The sequence below is a fragment of the Staurois parvus genome, unplaced genomic scaffold (genome assembly GCF_062004578.1).
Source record: "Staurois parvus isolate SC_StPar_1 unplaced genomic scaffold, SC_StPar_1.0 ptg000287l, whole genome shotgun sequence".
NCBI lineage: Eukaryota > Metazoa > Chordata > Amphibia > Anura > Ranidae > Staurois > Staurois parvus.
In genome coordinates, this window is record NW_028318083.1 from 8,506,218 (window position 1) to 8,531,011 (window position 24,794).

Consider the following 24,794-nt stretch of genomic DNA (forward strand, 5'->3'; position numbering starts at 1 on the left):
TGTTCTATTAGCAGATAGATTGGAGAGAGTAGAAGAGGAGGATCAGAGAAGACAGGATCAAATAGCCTTTTTACACAATGCTGAGGATTAACCCCTTTGGTTCCACAGTGAGTATAACAAACATGCTTTACAAAATGATTTTACTGTTGTGGGTTTAGTAACACTTTAAAATTTGAAGCATTCGAAATAACATAACGACATAACGAATTAATCCAAAATGAATTTAATTCCATTCATTATTTTAGATCCAGTATTTTTCTATTGCATTAACACTTTTAATTATTATAAAAAATTCACTACATATGAAATAGAAACATAGTGCAATAAATACAGTAAGGTATAAAAGTGAAATATGATGATTCCTAATTGTTGTGTTTGGGTCGGATGGAGGTGGATCCATCAGAAGAATCTCTGAAACATAACTAATGAATCTGAAATTAATTTTGTTCCATTCGTTCTTTCAGATCTATTTTTTTTTTATTTTGAATTAACATTTTTCATTATTATAATGTATATAAATCAGCTCATTCCATTTATGGGTTGAACTAGCAGGAATGAATCTGCTGAATAAGTGAATAACTAATCTCCCGAAACAATTAATTAACACGTTAAAACGAATATAGCCAATCTTTCAAAATACATGTATACAAAACGAATCCAAATATACAAAACTAATTCCAAAAACAAATCATTCTAACATAAGGAATATAATGAAACAAAATGATTACCTTAACGTATGAATCCGAAATGAAACTAATGTTTTTGTCATGCATATCTCTACTTTGCAATGCATCAGAAATGAAGTAGGCAAGTATGAAAACGCGTGCTTTGGAATTCAGTGTCAAAAATACAGTGGGGCTTATTTACTAAAACTGGAGCATGCAAAATCTGCTGTAGCTTTATCTGGAAACCAATCAGCTTCCAGGTTTTATTGCCAAAACGTATTGAACAAGATAAAATTAGAAGGTGATTTCTTACCATGCACATCTGCACCAGATTCTGAGTGCTCCAGTTTTAGTAAACCAAACCCATAGTATTGTGATGTCAAAAAGGAAGGTAGAAGCAACACTATTTTGTTTTAGTAGGTTACGTTTTCTCACTAGTACTTTTTGTTGTTTTGCTTTTGCTCCACCCTGGCATTGCGTATATTATGCTCACGGGCAGCCATGTATCCGCTGATATGGATATTTTGCCATTTTTAGTGCATATATACTACTGTTGTATGTTTAGCTTTACCAATATGTACTGTATTTACTTTGACACGATGTGCCATTCTGTGAATTTCCACTCTTGGGGCCATTGACCCTCACCCTTGATGTGTTTTTTACCTTTTGCACAGTGTGACATCACCATTTTCACAGTACATTTTGCACAGTATGACATTATTACATGTAGAGTGCAGTGGCTATCCTTGGGACTGAATGTGCTTGCGTATATATATATATATATATATATCCTAGATTGTAAGCTCCAAGGAGCAGGGCCCTCCTATCCCTCTTGTATTGAACTGTATGGTTGCTGTATTGTCTTTCTTTATATTGTAAAGCGCTGAGCAAACTGTTGGCGCTGTATAAATCCTCTATAATAATAATAATTATATATATATATATATATATATATATATAATAAATAAAATGAGACAATGGCTGTCAGAATTGTGGACAGTGTAACAGTGTACACATGAACCTAGGTTTCTCACAGACACATGGTGAGGGCTACGGCTAATACATAGAAAACACACTTTTATTTTTTTAGAATCTTAATAAGTCCTTATCTGAGCCCTGAAGCTTGGGTCTTTGTAGAGCTTTTTGGTGGGATAAAGCCTTCATTCCTATGTCCACATCTTACCTGGTAGCAGACCTCAATATTATCTCAGCTGTCCATCGACTTTTATGTATGCAAGGTCACTGATGCTTCAGGCTTTCTTTCACCATCCCTGTTGTGGGAACCTGCTAGTGTTGATGGAACACTAAAATGGGCAGCACAGTGGCTAAATGGTTAGCACTTCTGCCTGGCAGTACTAGGGTTGTTGGTTCAATTCCCAGCCATGGCACCACCTGCCTGGAGTTTGCATGTTCTCCCTGTGCCTGCGTGGGTTTCCTCCGGGTATTCCAGCTTCCTCCCACACTCCAAAGACATGCTGGTAGGGTAATTGGCTCCTGTCTAAATTGGCCCTAGTGTGTATATGTGAGTTAGGGACCTTAGATTTTACACCCCTTGAGGGTTAGGGACTTATGTGAATGTACAATATATATATGTAAAGCGCTGCGTAAATTGACAGTGCTATATAAGTACGTGTAATAAAATAAAGGTACTGAACAGGCTTTTTATTCTTTGCATACCTTTTTTTTCTTCTTCTGAGACTTCATACTAAGGGAAGATGACTCAGCCTCCCTTTACTTCCTGGATCTCTGGGTTTGCCTCCAGGAGGATGTGACATGAACTTCCCAAAATGCAGCTTTGAGGCCAGGGTTGCATCACCAGCGCCTCAGTCAACCAGGAAGTAAAAAAACGATGCCTTCTGAAAAAAGGGTCAATTTGTCAATTAAAATAGTTGGCATTTGACATCATCCATACCCATTTTTATTCTCCAGTGGATCTAAAGTAGGAGCATCCCAAGCTTTCACAATGTTTTCTCAGGGGCTGTTAGAATAGACATCATAATGTCAGCATTTTATGATTTAACAACTTCATAAATTGCAAATGCCTGTGTAGCAGTGTTCTGAAGCAGTGCAATAGTATGTACACGTAACGACTCTTCATTTATTAATTCACTCATCTATACTTATATTTCTTTCTCTCCTTTTTTTACAGTATTCAAGATCAGAGGTTGTTCTCACTTTCTTTGAGAGGTCCCCACTGGACCAAGTGTTAAAAAATGATAATGTTCACAAGATTCAGCCAAGTTTCCAGAGCCCCATTAAAATATCTGGTAAGAGGATGTGCAGCTTTGAATATTACTGCCTCAATTCAGTGGTGCAGTACAAATAGCTGCAATTATATGCAAGGTGCAAGAACCTATAGTAACCAATCAATGCGCAAAAGAGGCGTTTAATGAGTAAGATTGATTTTGATTTGTTGATGTTGGTTACCATACTTTCTTGTTGGTTTATTGAATATGCCTTTATATGTAACAGTATGGTATTCATTTGAATGTAAACTGTACCAAGTGAGCATGCTGTGAAACATCAATTTATCTTGCATCCCTAAATTCTTGAACTGAATAAGAAAGGCCCATTAGGTACAGTATGTGTAGTTGTTCTAATACCTCCAAAATCAGAAAGTGTGGTTCTAATAAACCAGTAAGACATCGCCCCTCTTTGTTTTCTAAAGTGATCAAGAGATTATTTGCCTTTGGTAAGTCAGACTATGCACTCTGCAAGTGCAGATGCTCCTGAGCAGTGGTCTCCAAACTGAGGCCCTGGGGCCAGGTGTGGCCCTTGGCTTACTTTTATCTGGCCCTTGGGGCACTATTTTATCCACTGATACCAATAATGGGGCATAATTCCCTCCACTGACACCAATTATGGGGCACTATTCCTCACAATGACACCAACAATGGGGCCCAATGACACCAATGATGGGGCACAATTTGTCACAATGACACCAACAATAGGGTGTTATTCCTGCCACTGACACCAACGAAGGGGCATGGTTTACTCCCACTGACATATGGACCTTTTCTACTCCCACTGGCCAAAGTCCGGCCCCTCGAAGTCTAAAGGACAGAAAACTGGCCCTTTGTTTAGAAAGTTTGGAGACCCCAGCCCCAGAGAATAGTACTGTGAGTACATGAGATGAAGCTTCACTTTGCAAAGAATACCCAATCATATGAAAGGAAAATTAAAAAAAGCAAAATAAAAAAGTATTTTTGACTGCATATGATTGGATGATGGAAGTCAGTAGAGCTTCCCCTTATTTACTAAGCTCTGTTGCACACAAGCATAGTCTATTTGCCTTTAGTAAATCCACCCGCAAGTTGAGCTGTGTATATACACTGCTAATTAAAATGAAAGGAACACATTGAAAACACAGCAGATCTCAATGGGGAAAAATATCATGCTGGATATCTATACTGATATGGACTGGGTAATGTGTTAGGAATGTAAGGGTGCCCCATCGTTTGATGGAAATGAAAATTATCAACCTACAGAGGACTGAATTCAAAGACACCCCAAAAATCAAAGTGCAAAAATGATGCAGCAGGCTAGTCCATTTTCATTGCAGCAACTCAGAATGCTACTGAGTTGCTGCAATGATATCCAGCATGATATCTTTCCCCATTGAGATCTGATGTGTTTTCAAAGTGTTCCTTTAATTTGTTTTGAGCAGTATATACATATATATATATAAAAAAAAAATAAAGGATCACTTTGAAAACTTATCAGATCTCAATCGGGAAAAATATAATGCTGGATATCATTGCAGCAACTCAGTACCATGTGTTTTCAAAGTGTTCCTTTAATTTTTTTTGAGCAGTGTATGTGTATATATATATATATATATATATATATATATATATATATATATATATATATATATATATATACTGCTCAAAACAAATTAAAGGAACACTTTGAAAACACATTATATATATATATATATATATATATATATATATATATATATATATATATATGTGTGTGTGTAAAACAATTTTTCTTTTTTTTTTTTTTTGCTGTTATCATTTTTTTGCTGTTATATATTTAGCTTGAAGAAAGCACCGTAATCTTGAAAGATATATTAACTTCCCTTATATCTGTTATCTTTAGTTTCAGCTTTTAACATGCTAGCCCCTGGTACCTTTTTCATAGGCTTTTTTGAGTTTGGGCAAGGACACAGGGGCCCCATGATCCCCTATTGCCCGGGGGCCCCATGAGTTGTCAGTCCACCCCTGGCCCCAACTGAGCGTAATTGAGTTTGTTCATGCTTCACAAATCATAATGAAGTATTCTGTTGTGTGCACAGTTCTTGATGCATATGCTGCATTGTGTTTTTGCATTTTAGTCACATTTTAAGTACTGTTGAAAATAAGTGCAATTCAAACTAAATATGTGATGAAAAAAAATGCACAAGCATGGGTTATCTTTAGTGACAACCATTTTTGTCTTTTTCCATTACATAGATCTAGAGATGTAGCTAACTAAGGTCTATGCAGATTTAAGCAGTGAGACCCATCACACAAGGGCCCATTGACAGGTATACACATATTAACGTGTGCTGGTTTTCCTGCTAGGGTAGCACATTCTCTCAGAATGAGATTTGACAAGCCTCAATGCGTGAAAAAAAAAAATCACCTGCACTATTTTTGTGAAACACATCACCGCACATTGTCATTGTCGTGAGTTGTGGTGCACTAAAGGGCAGATGTATTTGTTTATACTGTATATGAAAAGCAATGTATCGTAATGCACATACTGTATACTGCATTCAGCTCCTTGTGACATGTCCATAGATGTAAGTTCAGTCTAAGTCTCTGTTCACACTACTGCTACCTGAAAGTCGCGCCACTTGCAGTGCAACTTTGCCAGGCAACTTTAGTACTACTTTGAAGCAACATTCAGGGAATGGCTCAGTAATTTTCCTGTAATGTCAGATCCAAACGACATCAATTTAGATGAGGATCCAATTTGCAGGCAGGGGCGGACTGACCATTTGGAAACTCGGGCACTGCCTGAGAGCCCAGGGTCAGTAGGGGGCCCCATGAGATGCCCTGGTACCTTTTTCATAGGCTTTTTTGAGTTTGGGCAGGGACACAGGGGCCCCATGATCCCCTATTGCCTGGGGGCCCCATGAGTTGTCAGTCCGCCCCTGCTTGCAGGTGACTTCTATTAAAGTCTATGGGTCCAAGTTGGATAGAAGTCTCCTTGAAGTAGTACAGGAACCTTTTCTAAAGTCGGAGCGACTTCAGTAGGGCTAGGTAAGACAGCTCTCATTGACTAACATGGGATTTCACATGTCGTGACTTGGGGTCTCACGTCGGATTCCAAGTCGCGGCAGTGTGAACCAAGCCTTATAGTTAGTGCTGAAGCTAAAAATATACAATAAACAATACCTCCTGCAGCTTGGGTACATAATGCTGTTTCTTAGCAGGTTTATTTACTGTAGTTTTCACTTTTAGGCTCCATGTACACTGCAGCTGATAAACTCACATTCAGGAGCTGTTCAGCATTTTTTTCAGCAGCCCCTGAACTCTCCCTAATGTTTTCCTATGTGTCCTGTACACATCGTCGTTTACAGTCATTTACAGGCAGTTGAATTTACAGTTGTTTTTTTTGAACGCACCAAACTTGCATTCAGGAGTAGATTTTATCAGTGTTTCAAACGCCAAACACTTGTAAATGCGTGTAAATACGGCTATCCGCATTTATAAGCATTTGCGGTCGGAATTTTTTTTTAACTCTGCCATTTCCAGATGCTGTCCAGAGCCTTTTTTCATCATGAACAATGCATGCAAAGCGTTTTCCCGGTACTCAAATGGACCTGGTACACCATATGTCAGGAACCGCCTGGCAGTGTCTCTAGCAGCCCACAGCACGGATTTCTTTAGGGCGCGGGGTCTAAGTCCCAGCCTGCTATTCACCAGGGCCCCTGATGGTGGGGATGGACTTGGTGCAGACTGGAACCAGGTCGCGACCCCCGAGTGCATCTGGCTGTGGTAGAGAGCACCAGCAGGGGACTGGGGGAATGGAGTCTGAAGAGGCAGGCAGACTACTAATAGTGATCCGTGCGGGATGGATGGATGGATGGATCGTCTGGGTGGCAGAAAGCGTAGTCAGGCGGGCAAGGTCAGCAACGTGCGGGCAGCGAGGTACCAGAGGAGCAGGCAGAGAATGGTCGAGGTCACAAGCCGGGTTCAGTAACTAGCGGACAGCGCGGTACAAGGGTCAGGCAGAAGGATGGTTAGGCAAGCCAAGGGTTAAGCAGGATACAATCAGAGTCAGGTACAATGCAGAGGTCGGCAACGGAGTAACACAGGATCAGGTACAGGAACACAGGAACAAAAGACCAAACGGCAATCTGACATACCTCTATCCTCGTTTAAATAGCCCGCCCTGCGCTGTCATTGGTGCCAGGCACGCGTCCGTGATCGCGAGTGCGCATGCGCGGCCATCGTGATCGCCCGGGTCCCGCTGCCCGCTGATTGGAATGCATCGGTGTCCTGCGCATGCGCCGCCCGGCGTATCGCGACAGGGACACTGATCCCTGACGCCATACCTTGAGGTTTTGCATGAAAGAAAATATGTTAGATGCTGCTGCAATAATTTCTGCACAGAAATGAGCTGGAACACGTCCAAACACCACAAAAAAAAAGAAGAAAAAAAGACAGCTAATCTCAACAAATACTGCTCTCTCTGCTTCTGCTCTCTCTATTTCTCTCAAAATGTCTGAAATAGTTAATGTTTTACTGTTTTTCAGTGCATTCTGGGCATTTTGGAAGGTCTCCTGAGGTTATCTTTAAAAAACGCATCTAAACGCAAATGCTCATAAACGCGCATAAACGCAATATGCAAACACGCCTAAACAGGCGTTTTTTAACCTATGTTTTCCAGAAGTCAGTTTCCATCATTCAGAAGTGTTTTCCAAATGTTCCGTGTACATGGAGCCATAGGGATAGAACAGCTGAAATAAAATCTTAATTTTCACATATTTATTTATACAATCCCAAATACAAAAGCTAGCTACAGCTTGTAAGATTTTTACAACTAATGTGATTTTTCCTGTATCTATTGGTAGGGTTACTCACATATCATCTAACACAGAAAGTTGATTTCTCTGCTTTGCGGTATAAAAATGCAGAGAATCTTTTTTCAATTTTGCTTTGATTCATTTAGAGGTCCTGTCCTATATCCCTAATTATTTGTTTTCCAATACCCCAAGGGGTATGGATATGCCCAGGAAGGAAGCTCTGCTGTGATAAATCACAAAGTAAGCAGAGAAGTCAGTAGTATCAAATCAAAATTCTGATTGGTTGCTATGAATTATAGGATTGTGTGTATCAGCACTGCTGTTTGTACCACCTACTAGATCCAATAATAATTTGTAGAATAATATTTTCACTGAAGGTAGTTATGCTTAGGTGTTTTATTCATCATATGCTCAGTTTACCTTGCCCAGGTTTGTGACAAGTTTAATTGAAGCAAAACTAAAGTCAAATTGAACCCACCAAATAAGATACTTAAAGTGTGACAAAACCCACAACAGTAAAATCAGTCTGTATATGCAGTAAAGCATGCTTGTTATACTTACTGTGGAACCTAAAGGGTTAATCCTCTGCATTGTGTAAAAGGATGTTTGATCCTGTCTTCTCTGATCCTCCCCTTCTACTGTCCCCAATCCATCTGCTGATTGAACAGAGCCTTGAGAGCAAACGACACATGCTCAGTTTGGTGTGTATGGCTGGAGAGGTTTTTTTTCTTTTTCTTGGGAGAGTGCATGCGATCAGCACAGGGCCAATCAGTGATGTCCAGACAGGCCAGAGGTTTTGCATCCTCCTAGAGCAGAAAGAAAACTCCTCCTACAAGCTTTAACCAGTGCTCTGCTGGACACAGATAGAAGTCACAAGATTGCTCTAACTGCTCATGAGAAAAGGTATTTAGCATTTTATATTTACTAAAATAATTGCATTTCCACATTGTGTGTACTGTGGGAGACCAGATATAGTGAGTGCAGGGTCCTGGGTTTAGTAACACTTTAACAACAACATTCCTTATCTACAGTCTGGGCACAGAGCTGAGCAGAGGAAGGATCAGTGTGCAGGCAGAGTCAGCCAATCAGTGGTTCTGCCTGCACAAAGATTTGACATAGGATATGTACCCCCAGATGCTGTTCTCTTCCAGGTTCTTCAGTCAGAGCCATTGCTGCTGCTAAGAATTAGAGGAGGGAGTTTAGCTCATTACTGTAGCAGGGGTGTCCAACTGACGGCCCTCCAGCTGTTATGGAACTACAGCTCCCATCATGCCTCTGTTTGTGGGAGCCATGTTTGTAACTGTCAGCCTTGCAATGCCTCATGGGACTTGTAGTTCTGCAACAGCCGAAGGGCCTCCAGTTTGACACCTGTGCTGTAGAGGACAGCTGAGCTTGAGAAAAATGGGTGTTCAAAGTGACACTAAACAATATCCTTATTCTCCAAAAATAATGCATACGCGTCCACTACTTACTGGTCCTGTGATCTATTTTTCATGAAAATAATTTCTTACTGTATTTATCTGCCTCCTCATTAAACGTCCTCTGTGATCTCCGGAACTTCTCCTTTTTCCCCCATCACTTCCTTTTTTTTGCAACAAGCAGTGCAAGTTAGTTGCGTTCCTGAACGCTGTTCTATGCACACTACAAATCCCATAGTCTTAAGTCCCTAGTCCATCTTCGGAGCAAAAAAAGAGAGGGTGGCTATGTCCCCACATACAACGGGACAATGGAGAATGATGTGGCCACCATCTAGCAGGAGGTTTGCTTACAGCAGCAAAGAAAAAAAAAAAACAAAGCAAAAAGAATTTAGAGATTTGGAGGAGGCTGAGAACAAGAGAAGGTGAGTTAAGAATGCATACTTATCAGGGGCGGACTGACCATTTGGAAACTTGGGCACTGCCCGAGGGCCTGGGGTCAGTAGGGGGCCCCATGAGATGCCCCTGGTACCTTTTTCATAGGCTTTTGTGAGTTTGGGCAAGGGCAGAGGGGCCCCATGAGTTGTCAGTCCGCCCCTGATACTTATATAACAATTTCTCTTTTTAAACCAGAGTTTAGTGTCACTTTAACCCCCTGGCGGTGTTCCCAAGTGTAGCTCAGGGTTAACTTTCAGTACCAGAAGCGGTAACCCCGAGCTACACTCGGGATTACACTGCGGCGTTGCTCTGGGATCCCTCCAGCACTTACCTTGTCCTGCGCTCCTGCGATGTCCCTCCTGCAGCATCCCTGGCCATCTCCTCCGGGGCGATATCCGTCTTCCAGGTTCTGTTCCCTGCGAGTGTCAGGACATACGAGACTTACGGGGGACGGAACTAGCGGGAATTTAAAGAATGTAAAAATTTTACATTCACTCAATACACTAAAATCTGATAGTATTCCATTACTGTATCAAACCATTTCACATACATTTTGCCCCGAGTGCTTTGTCCTGTGCCCTGCCTGCATTTTACTGTTCTTTCTGCCTGGAAACTGAGAAAGGTCCATGGCATCAAAAAAGCATCCCTTTAGGTCAAAAGTGGTTTTAGACCAGCTAGAGAACAGCGATAGTAAATTAGAACCACTTGAGTGATAATGATTCGTGGGGGAAATTCGTCATCTGACACTGAAAACGATTTTGCGACTAAGCTCAGCGATGTGCGAACTTGGCACTATATTTCAAATTTCAGTGTTTTTTATTTAATTACATTATTGAATTAAATTTATTATTATTATATTATTTTTTATGATTATTTATTATATTATAATTTATGATTTCATGTTTCAAATTTTATCATACCCGGGATGTTTACTAGACTCTTGTTTGGACAGATTTCAGTGAGTTATTCCTAAGAATTACAGACCTACAATAAAAAAAACAACATATTTCCATTGAAAACAATGTACTGCTTTGAGCACAGAAATACTGAGATAATCAGACCGCTAGGGAGGTTAAGAGCCACTGCAAAGCAAAAACATATAAAAAAGCAGAACAGTAAAAGGTTTCTGAATCAAAGTATATTAGTAGTTCATTAGTTGTGCTTTAAGCAGTATGTTCTTATTTGCTGTGATAATTAGATGACCCTTTCACACTTTATTTAGAGTAGAAATATAGTGAACTTGTACATTTGTGTTAGCAAGTTTATCTCTTATGTTACATTGCCACCTACAGGTGAAGTCATTTTTTTCCATACAAAATTAAAATAGCGTTTGAACCATCCTTATTACGGATTTTTTTTTTATTGAAATACTACATTAATATTTTACAAATTTGATTTGAAAACATTGTTAATATTGCACCTGTTTTTAACTAGGCATGTTTTAAAAAAAACCCTAATATTGTATTAATAGCTATTCCAGAATGATGACATTTTTGGGGGGTTGGTATTCTAGCAGGATGCAGCTTGGATCTCCGAGCACGCCTTGGTGTTTGGGGTACAAGTGTATAGAGTCATATGGCTCAGTATATAGATGAGGAAGTCAAGGGCTTTCTTTGCTCAAGGATAAAAGGATTGCAGACTGCAGCACTGGTTAGCTGACACTGCAGTAATCGTTCACTTCAGTGGTCTCCCTGGATCACATATTTATGTAAAGGTTGCTCTTCCAACACTGTGCTGTGGGCATATCTGCATTCATTGGTGTGCATCTCTTTCTTTACAGTAATGTTTCTCATATCCTTTAGTACCTGACTATTCAGGTTTTCCAGATTTTATAGCAGTAGCACATCTTAAAGTGGTTGTAAAGGCTGAAGGGTTTTTACCTTCATGCTTTCTATGCATGATGTTAAAAAACCTGCGTGCAGTAGCCCACACAGCCCCCCCCCCCATAATGCACACAAGAGCAGCGTCTCTCCCGGGACTCTGCCTCCTCATTGGCTGAGACAGCGGTAGGCGTCATTGGCTCCTGCTACTGTCAGTCACAGCCAGTGAGACAATGAGGAGAGAGAATGGGGCTCTATGTGTGAATGGACACACAGAGCAGCGGCTCGGGAGTGAGCCTGCTTAGGAGCCCCCATAGCAAGCTGCTTGCTACGAGGGGCAATAGGCTGGAGCAGGGGTGGGCAACTGTGGCCTTCCAGCAAGTCCCATCATGCCTCTGCCTTTGGGAGTCATGCTTGTAACTGTCAGTTTTGCAATGCCTCATGGGACTTGTAGTTCTACAACAGCTGGAGGGCCACAGTTGCCCACCCCTGGGCTGGAGGGTAGGGGCCAGGAGCACATTTGAGGGACCCGAGAAGAAGAGGATTAGGTCTTCTGTGTGCAAAACCACTGAACAGAGCAGATAAGTATAACATGTTTGTTATGTAAACAATCTGCCTTTGCAGTCACTTTAAGTAGTAACACAGAGGCTTCAGCTTATAGCTGCTAATCTAAAGAACATTAATTAACCATGGCTACAGGGCAGTTGTCTAGATCTGGGAGGGCGTCATATGATGTCCTCCTAGAACACATCCCAGCAGTGCGCACCCGCTACCGACACAGCTGATCACATGACAAGGTAAAAGGCCAATCACAGCGGCTTTCCTCACACTCTCCCAGCATGAGGAAAGTACTGCCGATAACCAGCAAGTGTCACAGAGGACATCTGCACTGATTATCAGGGCACTGATTATTAGTGCAGCCCCAAAAGTGCCCAGCAGTGATGTCCATCAGTGCTCAGCAGTAGCACCCATCAGTGCCACCCAACTGTCCTGCCCATCAGTGCCCAACAGTGCCACCAGTCAGTGCATATCAGTGCCTCCTCATCAATTACCACCAGTGCAGCCTATCAGTGCCCATCAATGCTGCCTATCAGTGCAGCCTCATCAACGCACATCAGTGAAGGAGAAAATGTACCTGTTTGCAAAATGTTATAATAGAAACAAAGAAAAATGTTTTTTTTTTCAGTTTTGTGCTTTTTTTGTTCATAGTGCAAAAAATGAAAAAAACCTAGTGGCGATTAAATACCACCAAAAGAAAGCTCTATTTGTGTGAAAAAATGTATAAAAATTTCATATGGTACAATGTTGCAGGACCACGCAATTGTCATTCAAAGTGCGACAGCACTGAAAGCTAAAAAATTGGCCTGGGCAGGAAGGGGGTAAAAGTGCCCTGTAGGCAAGTGGTTAAAGCAAGAGTACCAAAGTGTTTTACCAAGTTCATTTACTAGCCATCAAAAGAAACCTGTATACACCATGTCATGTCAAGCCTTGAGCGGCTTTACTAACGTTTATAAAGCACCCTTTTGCTCTATTCTGGGAATGATAAATACAGTTGTTAATAGATGTGCTGCCTGAAGGTTTAAACAAGATGTAAAAAGGTTTCTGCTTGCTTTTAGCAGCTTTAAGCAGTGCTTAGTCTTGCACAAAACCTGGCATCAATTCTTCCACTGACCCAAAACAGGTTGAAGAAAAGTCAGTGACTCAAAGTATGGAAGCAAGAGGCTTAGCATGACATTCAGGGAATTAATATTTTCACAGATGAAATAAGCATGCAACTGGAGAGTTAAATAGCAGATGTCTCAATCACAAGGATTTTTTTGGTTTAACAATAGTTTGCTATAGATTTAAACAAGCTATCTGCAGGTTCTGTTCAAGATTAACCACTTGCCCTCCAGAGGATTTACACCTCCTCCCGACCAGGCCATTTTTTGCGTTACAGCACTGCGTTATTTAACTGACAGTTGCGTGGTCATGCAGTGCTGCATCCAAATGAAATGTATGTCCTTTTTTCCCACAAAGTGAGCTTTCTTTCGGTGGTATTTGATCACCTGGGCGGTTTTTAATTTTTGCACTATAAGCAAAAAAAGACCGACAATTTTGAGAAAAAAAAACAATACTTTTTACTTATTGCTCTTAAACATGTCCAGTAAAAAAATGTAAAAAATCTAATTTCATCATACATTTAGGGCAAAATGTATTCTGCTACGTGTCTTTGCTAAAAAAAAATCCCTATACATGTAAATTAATTGGTTTACGCAAAAGTTATAGCATTTACAAATGGCATTATATATACAGGAATTTTTTTTTTCTAGTAATGGCGGCGATCAGTGACTTATTGCGGGACTGCGGCGGGCATTCTGACACACGGGGGAACTGACTTGGTGTCATTGACATCCCCAGTGACACCGATATAGTGATCAGTGCTAATAAAAAGCACTGACACTGTACTAATGTCACTGGGCAGGAAGGGGTTAACATGTGGGGTGATCAAAGGGTTAACTGTATATGTGTGTGTTTTACTATGGGACTGTGTCTGTGCTTTCCACTGTAAGCACACTGCTTTGTATGGCTCTGCTATGCAGAGCCATACAAAGCAGTGTGCTGGAGCTGACAGGGTTAATTGGATCCTGTCTAAATTGGCCCTAGTATATGTATGAATGTGAGTTAGGGACCTTAGATTGTACACCCCTTGAGGGTTAGGGACTGATGTGAATGTACAATATGCTGTATATGTAAAGCGCTGCACAAATTGACAGTGCTATATACAGTAAGTACCTGAACTAAATAAATAAAATGTCCTATACACACAGAATTGTATGAAAATCAATATTTGCAGTGCATGAGGCTCTTTAGGATAGCCATTGTAAACTGATGGTTTGCAAACTGGATCCAGCAGTTTTTCACGTCACCTGCGGTTCTGCAAAGGGAAATCCAACACAACAAACACTTTACTCCTGCACTAGGAAAGGACTCAGTAGACCCAATAGGAATGTTCTGGAATTTTCTGGAATATTCTGGAATATGCACGGCTTGCTGCCCTCAGCAGACCGGGGTGGTCCGAATACACTGGATACAAATGGAGAAACAGAAAAAGGGCGCACCGACCTGGTGCATTATCGTTTAAAATAATTTATTAAAGAAACAAAAATAGGTATCATACTCACAATGGACATAATAACACAGGCATGTCAAACTGAACAAGATGTATGATCCAAACAACATCTGAATCCATACGATGGAACCTTGGATGACCAACTGGCTAACGCGTTTCGAGGACACAACCTCTTCCTCAGAGCCAACCATCTGAGGAAGAGGTTGTGTCCACGAAACGCGTTAGAAAGTTGGTCATCCAGGGTTCCATCGTATGGACTCAGATGTTGTTTGGATCATACATCTTGTTCAGTTTGACATGCCTGTGTTATTATGTCCATTGTGAGTATGACACCTATTTTTGTTTCTTTAATAAATTATTTTAAACGATAATGCACTAGGTCGGTGTGCCCTTTTTCTGTTTCTCCATTGGTTCTGCAAAGGGATCTGGACAATGTAAAGTTTGATATGCAATCGTGGACTGTGTTATGTGAAATTACTCTGTCTTATTGACAAACTTTAATATAAAAATCAGTTACCAAATAATTACAAACATGAAGAATATGTTTATTTCTGGTCTCACTGAGAGGCGGCAGTTCATCCAGAACAAGTTTTATGAGATTCAAAGTAGAGATACATTCTTCATTATGTTCTTCTGCCAGTAGGTGGCACAAAAGGTTATTACGAGAATGATGTTCCTCTGTAATTATTAGTAGTTGCTGGTTGAACCTGTTTATAAATAATGTTCCAGCATTTATTATATTAAGAGCTTCGCCGGGGCAGATTTTATAGTGTGCAATGTAACAGAATTCATGGTGCTGTCTCTGAAATAAATCTGCCAGGCACTGCTAGTCACCTTTCCCCTGCAACAACTATAAATTGTCATTGGTGTTTAAGGGTTATAGACAGGTTGCGGCAGCATTAGTAGGTCAAATAAAAAAAATAAATAAAAATACAGCCCAAACTCTGCTGCCTAGAATTTAGTTCAGGTTGTAAAGCAGTGGAAATTTCAGCCCCTGGTTCCTCCTTACACTTCTTCCTTTCAAACTTACATCAAAATAAAAAGATTTAATTTCTTCTGCTGGATGTGTAATAGTGTGATTGTTAGATTTAACAGTCATCTTCATGGAAGGATTTTATTTCCAGAAATTGATTGCTCCCAGTGGTAGGTAACCTTGGCACTCCACCTGTTATGAAACTACAAGTCCCATCATGCCCTTTTTTAATCCTTCCTGTGGCTTTCAGAGTCTTCCAGTTCCTTATGGGACTTGTAGTTCTATGACAGGTGGAGTGCCAAGTTTGCCTCCTGACTAATCATTTCAGCCCATGAATGATCATTGTCATGGAGGAGAAACAAGCCTTCCTGGCAAAAATCCAGCTTAATTTCTTTTAATTTTGTTTAAAATATTACAATTTCTATTACATTTTCTGAAAAAAAGTTTTCACATTCTTACACAATATCTTTAAATACAATTCTCACTACTTATAAATCGATATAAACCAATAATCTTCAAACATTTAATGCCACTGCCACACATAAATTATCAATAATATCTTTCTATATAAAGAATACCCCCAATATTCACTGTAAATAAAGGTTAAAAAAAAGGGAGAGAAAGAAAACAATGGGGTTTATTTCCTCCGCATGGAAAAATGCCACACCCCCCCTGCACCCCTCCATCTTCAAATTCACAATGCTCCTATGAGGATACCCATATTTAACACAACTCCCTAAATTTCAAAGAAGTGTAGAAAGATCTCCACGGGAACCACACCTCCAAAAATGTAGCACTGTTATAATATAGAATAGCTGATAGTTCCTCCATTCTTTGTAGATATTGTATTTCATCCACCCACTCCCTCAAGTTAGGTGGAAAAGGTGACTTCCAATGTTTTTGTATAATTGCTCTAGTGGCCATCAAAAGAATCACAAGAGACCCCTCTTAGCATCTTCCATAGAACCCAGAAAAATAGACAGTAATGTTATTTAGGTGACGCAGGCTATTTGAGTCCCTGATATGTGATCATGTAAATCAGGGGTCTCCAAACTTTCTAAGCAAAGGGCCAGTTTACTGTATTTCAGACTTTAGGGGGGCTGGACTGGAAAATGTCTCGGCATCAGTAGGAATAAACAATGCCCCATCTTTGGTGTTAGTGAGAGGAATTGTGCCCCATCGATTGTGTCCTTGGGAGAAATTGTGATCCATCATTGGTGTCATTAGGCCCCATTCTTGGTATCATTGGGATGAACTGTGCCTCATCGTTGGTGTCATTGGTGGGAATTGTGCCCCATCGTTGGTAACACTAGGAGGAATTTGGTGGTGTCAGTGGATTAAATAGTGCCCCAAGAGCCAGATAAAAGCAAGCAAAGGGCCCCCGGGCAGTTTGGAGACCACTGATGTAAATCAAAAATGCAAGTCCCAAAATGGTGCAACTGTTGGACATGACCACCATAGATGTAAAAGCATGACTGGATAACGTCAGCACCTCCAACATACTACAGACCAATGGGGGAAAATTTCATGTAACCTTACGGGATATCGATAGCATCTAGGTAGCAACTTAAAATCCAATTTAATTAGATTTTTTCCTTGACACATAGGACAACTATTTTGAGGCAAAGGATTGTTTACAAATTAATCGATAGTTAATTTATTGTTATGTGTGTTATAGGCTTTCTGACACCATGCACTTTAAAAGAGAAGTTCACCTTTGGAACCATGTTACATATTCCATCCAATCTGAATAATATATTTAAAAAATAACATATAAAAAAAATCTTTTTAACATATATTTTTACATATATTTGTAAATGCATTCCAAAAATTTGGATTTTTAAAGACATACAGTATATTTGAAATGTATTGTTATAAATATTTTTCATATATTTTGTAATAAAAACACATTTCAACATACAGTATATATATATATATTATATATATATATATATAAATAAATATATTTTGAAATACATTGAATATGGCCAAAATTGCAGCATTTCAAATATATGTTAATATATTTGGGAAGAATATTTTTAAAATATATTTCAAATATATTTTTCTTCCATATGGATAGCGGTCACTTTTTGAAAACAGTGCGGCCGCAAGGGGCTCCGCCCACACGTTCTGTGAATGAACTACAAGGCCCGACAGCCTTTGTGGCTGCGCCTTATGGTTCTCAATTGAACTACTACGGCGCTGTTGAGCATTGTGGTCGTTCATCGATTCTTCCTGTCTCATTGGGGTTGAGATACTAAAACTGGAGAGTGCAAAGTCCGGTGCAGTTGTCCATGGTAGCCAATCAGCTTCTAACTTAAGCTTGTTCAATTAAGCTTTGACAATAAAACCTGGAAGCTGATTGGTTTCAATGTAGAGCTGCACCAGATTTTGTGCTCTCTGGTTTTAGTAAATCAACTCTAGTGTATCTACTTGGCCATATGAGGTAGAAGCACAAGATACACTAAGAGATTTGCAGTCCTGCATGGCACCAGCGATTTGCTGATCGCTGGTATAATGCTTTCCAGGCTCAAAAAAATAAATAAATAGTAAATTCACATTTTTTACATGCAAAATAATGGGTATTTATTTTTTTTTTTTTTTAAGTGAACTTATCCTTTAAACACAAGTATGTCAACAAGATAAAACACTTTTCTAAACAGTGTTTTACATGAATATCCATGGTCAGGATGGTCAAGAGCAACTAGAAGATGACATAATGATAGGCATGGTATTAAGTTGGCATAATGCTGCATGGTGGGGTTTTCAGATGTCCTTTGGGCACAGGAAGACTCATATGTCAGCATTTTATAGGTTACTGCTTAAAGTAAATTTTGGATATAGCAAGGGAGGGCCATAACTCTTGACAGGTTAATTTTTGCCATCTGTTTATTTTTTTTTTTTATTATTTATCTCATTATTTTTGCCATCACTAGGGAGATTTCCCTTCATTTCCTGTCCCCTTGTCAAAACAGGAAGGGACAGAAAATTCCTGTAAAGTGAGGGAATCCCTGGTTGTCATCAGGGTCATCAGAACTAGTGTCTTTATTGGAAGATATCCCCATTATTCCTATTCTGGGGTTAACCCAAAATTTGCGGTTTACTTTCCTCTTCTGATGATATGGTAAACAGAACAAATAGAGAAGAAGAATCTCCTTAACAGTGGCACAGACAGCAGAAAAAGAACTGACAGATGTTCTAATACCTCTCCACTCTATCCAAGACCAAAAAAAGATTTACCTTTAGTTACCTTTGGTTTTACCTGCTAGTAAGGGACCACACACTCTTTGTAGCCCTTGAAGACTAAAGTTGAGCACACTGATATTGAAAACATTCTCAACAAACAATACTAGTAACAGTTAACACTTCCTTTTGTTAAACAAGCTTGCAACTAGAGATAAGCCCAGTAATTTTCATTAAAATTGATTTGGGCATAAAGTTTCCTCAAAGAGCCTCAGAACCTCTAAATTTCACGCACTGTGCTATTTAGGTGAAGTGTGCTTATAAAAGCATCCATTACTACAAATGTTTTCATTTGGGGGGGGGGGGGTAGAAAATGTATTTAGAGTAGTTTATTATATTTAGTGCTTTTTATATTTGTGGAGGGTTTTTTTGTATGTGTGTGTGTGTGTTTATTTGGTCATTATTTGCTTGCTGTTACTTTATTTTTATCTTTTTTCTCCTGTACATTTCTTTTTTTTTGTGGAAAAAAATAAAGAGGCTAATGAGTGATAGGATATTTATTTATTTATTTTCATTTATTTATGGTACTTATGTAGTGCCGTCAATTTACGCAGTGCTTTACATATATATTGTACATTCATATCAGTCCCTAACTGTCAAGGGGCGTACAGTCTAAGGTCCCTAACTCACATTCATACATACACATACTAGAGCCAGTTTAGACAGGAGCCAATTTACCTACCAGCATGTCTTTGGAGTGTGGAAGGAAACCAGAGTACCCAGAGGAAAACCACGCAGACACAGGGAGGTAGTGCCATGGTTGGGAGAATTGAAAGGAGCTTCTGTAACCCTCAGGAGGTATTTAAAGCCCATTGCACCCTTAAAAACCACCAACAACCACCCTAAAGACCATCTTCCAAAAAAAAGTTTTCCTATGCAGTTGGGTTGGGTCTACTGCTTGCTTTGTCCAAGGATGAGGAGAAAGCTTATATTCACCTAATCCTTCGTTCCTTCAAAAATGGCACCCCCCCTTCACAGTCTAGTGGATTACTGTTCATGGTCTATGGAGCCTGCCCTGGTCTATGGAGCTTGATGACATTAGAAACAGTCCACAACTCAAAATCGCTGGAGCGCGGGGGTGCCGAACTGGTCTTGTGCTGAGAGAATTGGAATATTAGGTAAGTAAATCAACTTTCTCCTCTCCCCTAGACAAAAATGTAGAGTTGACCTGTGCAGTGTGGGCACAGCCCCACTGCATTGCAAGACATTATTTTTTCTTTCTCCATTAACTTCAATGCATTTTGCCAAAATGGTGAAGTTTCACTGAAATCTGCTGGTTTTTGCTGATCTTTCAGGTACATTCTGCCACCCAATTTTACTCATACCTATTTTTAACTCCTTAGGCAAAAGCAGATTTAGATTTAGAGACAGACTCAAAAATAGATTACATATTGTATTGACTTCTTATTGAACTAGATAATATAAAGTGATTGTAACTGGAAATGTAATTTTTATTCTTCAACATGTAATTTTTTTCTCTGTTTCATTCCTATTTGTTTTAATAGAAATCATGCGTTCCAATGGCTTTTGTTTAGCCAATACAGAAACGATAGTCATTGACCACAGCATTCCCCATGTAAAGGATCCTGACCTGGATGTAGATTCAACAGATCACTTGTGAGTATCTTGTTCATGCTGCAGTAAAATGAATTCCAAAGGTTTGTCTGCTTGCCAGGATATCTTCTTACCAGACTACCAGTTTAAACTCTTTGCAATGACCTTACCTTGTCATTTTACATCCTGGGATATGGAAAGTAGTCACTCGCTACCTAGTATTTAGCTATATTAAAATGTCAACAAGTCACATGTGGCCACAAATGAAACAAAGCAAGCTTTCCAACCTAGATTTGAATAGTTGCTATTTTTCTTATAGCATACATAGAAAATGAGCAGTTGAACTATTTCTCTAAAGTTACTCAAATACCTTGTGGCTATAGGGCATAATCATGTGACATCATAAGAGACATATATATTTGGACACTGGCACAATTTTAGTTTTTTTCAGGTATTGACCAAAACATATTCAACCTATAGTTATATAACGGATATGGGTTGAAAGTGCACACTCACAGGTTTAATATGAGGGTATGTACATCCAAACTGGAGGAAGGGTTTAGGAGTTACAGCTCTTAAAGACTGGTTCCCCACTCCCCATTAAGGATTGGCACTTTTGGGGATTGGGGGAAATTGACAGGCACCCGCTCCCACTTCCACTGCGATCGCCTAGGTGATCAGAACTGGAAGTTGTCCTCCCCCCTCCCTCCCCGTAGTCTTCTGGGACATGTGACAGGTTCCAGAAGACTATGGGGCCATTCAGGAAGCGCAGCGCTACTCGCGTATGCGCAGTGGGCACCTGGTTGTGAAGCCGCAAGCTGTCACAGCCGTGTGCTCACACTGAAGATGCCAGCACCTGGAACACCAGATGGCTAGTGAAACCGGCTGCGGGGAGAACACCGAGGGATTGTGGGACAGGTGAGTGGCTGTTTTTTAAAAGTCAGCAGCTACAGTTTTTGCAGCTGCAGCCTTTTATTTTTTCACAGTGCGACTGGAACTCTGCTTTAAGAGTAGCCATCTCCCCTTTTTCAAGGGACCAAAAGTAATTGGACAATTCTGTCAAAAGCTGTTTCATGGCCAGGCATGGGCTACTCCTTTGTTATTTCTTCATCAATTAAGCAGGTAAAAGGTCTGGAGTTGATTTTAAGTGTGGGATTTGCATTTGGAATCTATTGCTGTGAACATACATCATGCGTTCAAAGGAGCTCTCCATGCAAGTGAAGGAGGCCATTGTAAGGCTTCAAAAATGAAACAAATCCATCAGAGAGATAGCAGCAACATTAGGAGTGGCCAAATAAACAGTTTGGTACATTCTGAGGGAAGAAGAAGAATGCACTGGGAAGTTCAGCAACATAAAAATGCATGGATGAAGACAATAGTGGTGGATGATTGCAGGATCCTCTCTATGGTAAAGAAAAATCCATTCAAAACATCCAGACAAGTGAAGGACATTCTCCAGGAGGTGGATGTATCATTGTCAAAGTCTACAATCAAGAGAAGACTTCACGAGAGCAAATACAGTGTGTTCACCACAAGGTGCAAACCATTCATAAGCCTGAAGAATAGAAAAGCCAGATTAGACTTTGCCAAAAAACATCTAAAAAATCCAGTTCTGGAAAAGCCTTTTTCTGGATGAATGAAACAAAGATTAATCTGTACCAGAATAACAGGAAGAAAAAAGTGTGGAGAAGGCTTGGAACAGCTCATGATCCAAAGCACACAATGTCATCTGTAAAACATGGTGGAGGCAGTGTGATGGCATGGGCATGCCTGGCTTCCAGTGGCACTGGGTCATTGGTGTTTATTGATGATGTGACAGAAGACAGAAGCAGCCAGATGAATTCTGCAGTGTTTAGAGATATACTGTCAGCCCAGATTCAGCCAAATGCTGCAAAGTTGATTGGACGGCGCTTCACAGTACAGATGGACAATGATCCAAAAAACACTGCAAAAGCAACCCAGGAGCTTTTGAAGGAAAAGAAGTGGAATATGCTGCAATGGCCAAGTCAATCACCTGATCTCAACCCAGCTGAGCATGCATTTCACTTGCTGAAGGCAAAACTAAAGGCAGAAAGACCCACAAACAAAGAACAAATGAAGACAGCTGCAGTTAGAGCCTGGCAAAGCATTAGAAAGGAGGAAACCCAGTCTTTGGTAATGTCCATGGGTTCCAGACTTCAGGCAGTCATTGCCAGTAAAGGATTCTCAACAAAATATTCAAAATGAACATTTTATTTATGATTATATTAAATTGTCCAATTACTTTTGGTCCCTTGAAAAAGGGGGGGTGGCTGCTCTTCAGAGTTGTAATTCCTAAACCATTCCTCCAATTTGGATGTACACACCCTCAAATTAAACCTGAGAGTGTGCACTTTCAGTCCATATCCATTACATAACTACAGCTTGAATACGTTTTGGTCAATACCTGAAAAAACCTAAAATTGTGCCTGTATCCAAATATATATGGACCTAACTGTACAGGTGAAACTCGAAAAATTAGAATATCATGCAAAAGTGCATTTATTTCAGTAATGCAACTTAAAAGGTGAAACTAATATATGAGATAGACTCATTACATGCAAAGCAAGATAGTTCAAGCTGTGATTTGTCATAATTGTGATGACTATGGCTTACAGCTCATGAAAACCCCAAATCCACAATCTCAGAAAATTAGAATGTTGTGAAAAGGTGCAATGTTGTAGGCTCAAAGTTTCCCACTGTAATCAGCTAATTAAGCCATAACACCTGCAAAGGGTTCCTGAGCCTTTAAATGGTCTCTCAGTCTGGTTCAGTAGGAATTACAATCATGGGAAAGTCTGCTGACCTGACAGTTGTGCAGAAAACCATCATTGACACCCTCTATAAGGAGGGAAAGCCTCAAAAGGTAATTGCAAAAGAAGTTGGATGTTCCCAAAGTGCTGTATCAAAGCACATTAATAGAAAGTTATGTGGGAGGGAAAAGTGTGGAAGAAAAAGGTGCACAAGCAGCAGGGATGACCGCAGCCTGGAGAGGATTGTCAGGAAAAGGCCATTCAAAAGTGTTTGGGACTTTCACAAGGAGTGGACTGAGGCTGGAGTCAGTGCATCAAGAGCCACCACACACAGACGGATCCTGGACATGGGCTTCAAATGTCGTATTCCTCTTGTCAAGCCGCTCCTGAACAACAAACAACATCAGAAGTGTCTTACCTGGGCTAAAGAAAAACAGACCTGGTCTGTTACTCAGTGGTTCAAAGTCCTCTTTTCTGATGAGTGCAACTTTTGCATCTCATTTGGAAACCAAGGACCCAGAGTATGGAGGAAGAATGGAGAGGCGCACACTGCAAGATGCTTGAAGTCCAGTGTGAAGTTTCCACAGTCTGTGTTGATTTGGGGAGCCATGTCATCTGCTGGTGTTGGTCCACTGTGCTTCATTAAGTCCAGGGTCAACGCAGCCGTCTACCAGGAGATTTTGGAGCACTTCCTGCTTCCTTCCGCAGACGAGCTTTATGGGGATGCTGACTTCATTTCCCAGCAGGACTTGGCACCTGCCCACACTGCCAAAAGCACCAAAACCTGGTTCAATGACAGTGGGATTACTGTGCTTGATTGGCCAGCAAACTCGCCTGACCTGAACCCCATAGAGAATCTATGGGGCATTGCCAAGAGAAAGATGAGAGACATGAGACCGAACAATGCAGAAGAGCTAAAAACCGCTATTGAAGCATCCTGGTCTTCCATAACACCTCAGCAGTGCCACAGGCTGATAGCTTCCATGCCACGCCGCATTGAGGCAGTAATTGCTGTAAAAGGTGCCCAAACTAAGTACTGAGTACATATGCATGCTTATACTTTTCAGAGGTCTGATATTGTTCTATGTACAATCCTTGTTTTATTGATTGCATATAATATTTTAAGTTTAATTTTCTGAGATTGTGGATTTGGGGATTTCATGAGCTGTAAGCCATAATCATCACAATTATGACAAATCACAGCTTGAACTATCTTGCTTTACATGTAATGAGTCTATCTCATATATTAGTTTCACCTTTTAAGTTGCATTACTGAAATAAATGAACTTTTGCACGATATTCTAATTTTTAGAATTTCACCTGTATATCCATCGAACCTTCCACTTCTGTTCTGGTACATCTCAGCTGTGCTCACAATCATTGTGCCCAATTTACTAAAGGAGTTAAGCTGGCCATACATCAGTAAAATTTAGTTCAAAAACCTTTCCTTTTCGGAACATTCGTTCTATTTTCCAACAGCTAATGGGGTCAAATTGACAATCATTTTTGACCCCACTATTTTAAAAAAACCCACAATAAAACCAAAAAAATCAAAGGAGCAGAATGGAATATTTTTTCTGGAAGCAAAATTCCAGCAGTGAATGTGGTTTTCATTTGGTAAATTCCATTAATTTAAAAATGTAATTTAAAAAGCAAATTAAATGTTAAAGTACTTCTGAAAAACATTTGTCAAGTCTTTGATGGAATTATGAAATGTACTGATGAGATTTTTCGTACTAACATTTGTATAGTAATCTACCAGTATTTGTCCTGGTTAAG

The 24,794-nt window shown here is 40.0% G+C and overlaps 1 protein-coding gene across 1 annotated transcript in view; it reads left to right on the forward strand.

Annotated features, from left to right (window-relative positions):
* PXDC1 (PX domain containing 1) overlaps positions 1 to 24,794 on the forward strand; it is a 104,390-nt gene that overhangs the window by 56,865 nt on the left and 22,731 nt on the right. The window contains exons 3-4 of the mRNA XM_089682213.1: positions 2,815 to 2,932; positions 20,196 to 20,307. Coding sequence (XP_089538339.1) covers positions 2,815 to 2,932; positions 20,196 to 20,307 — 230 coding nt within the window. The remainder of the gene's footprint in view (positions 1 to 2,814; positions 2,933 to 20,195; positions 20,308 to 24,794) is intronic.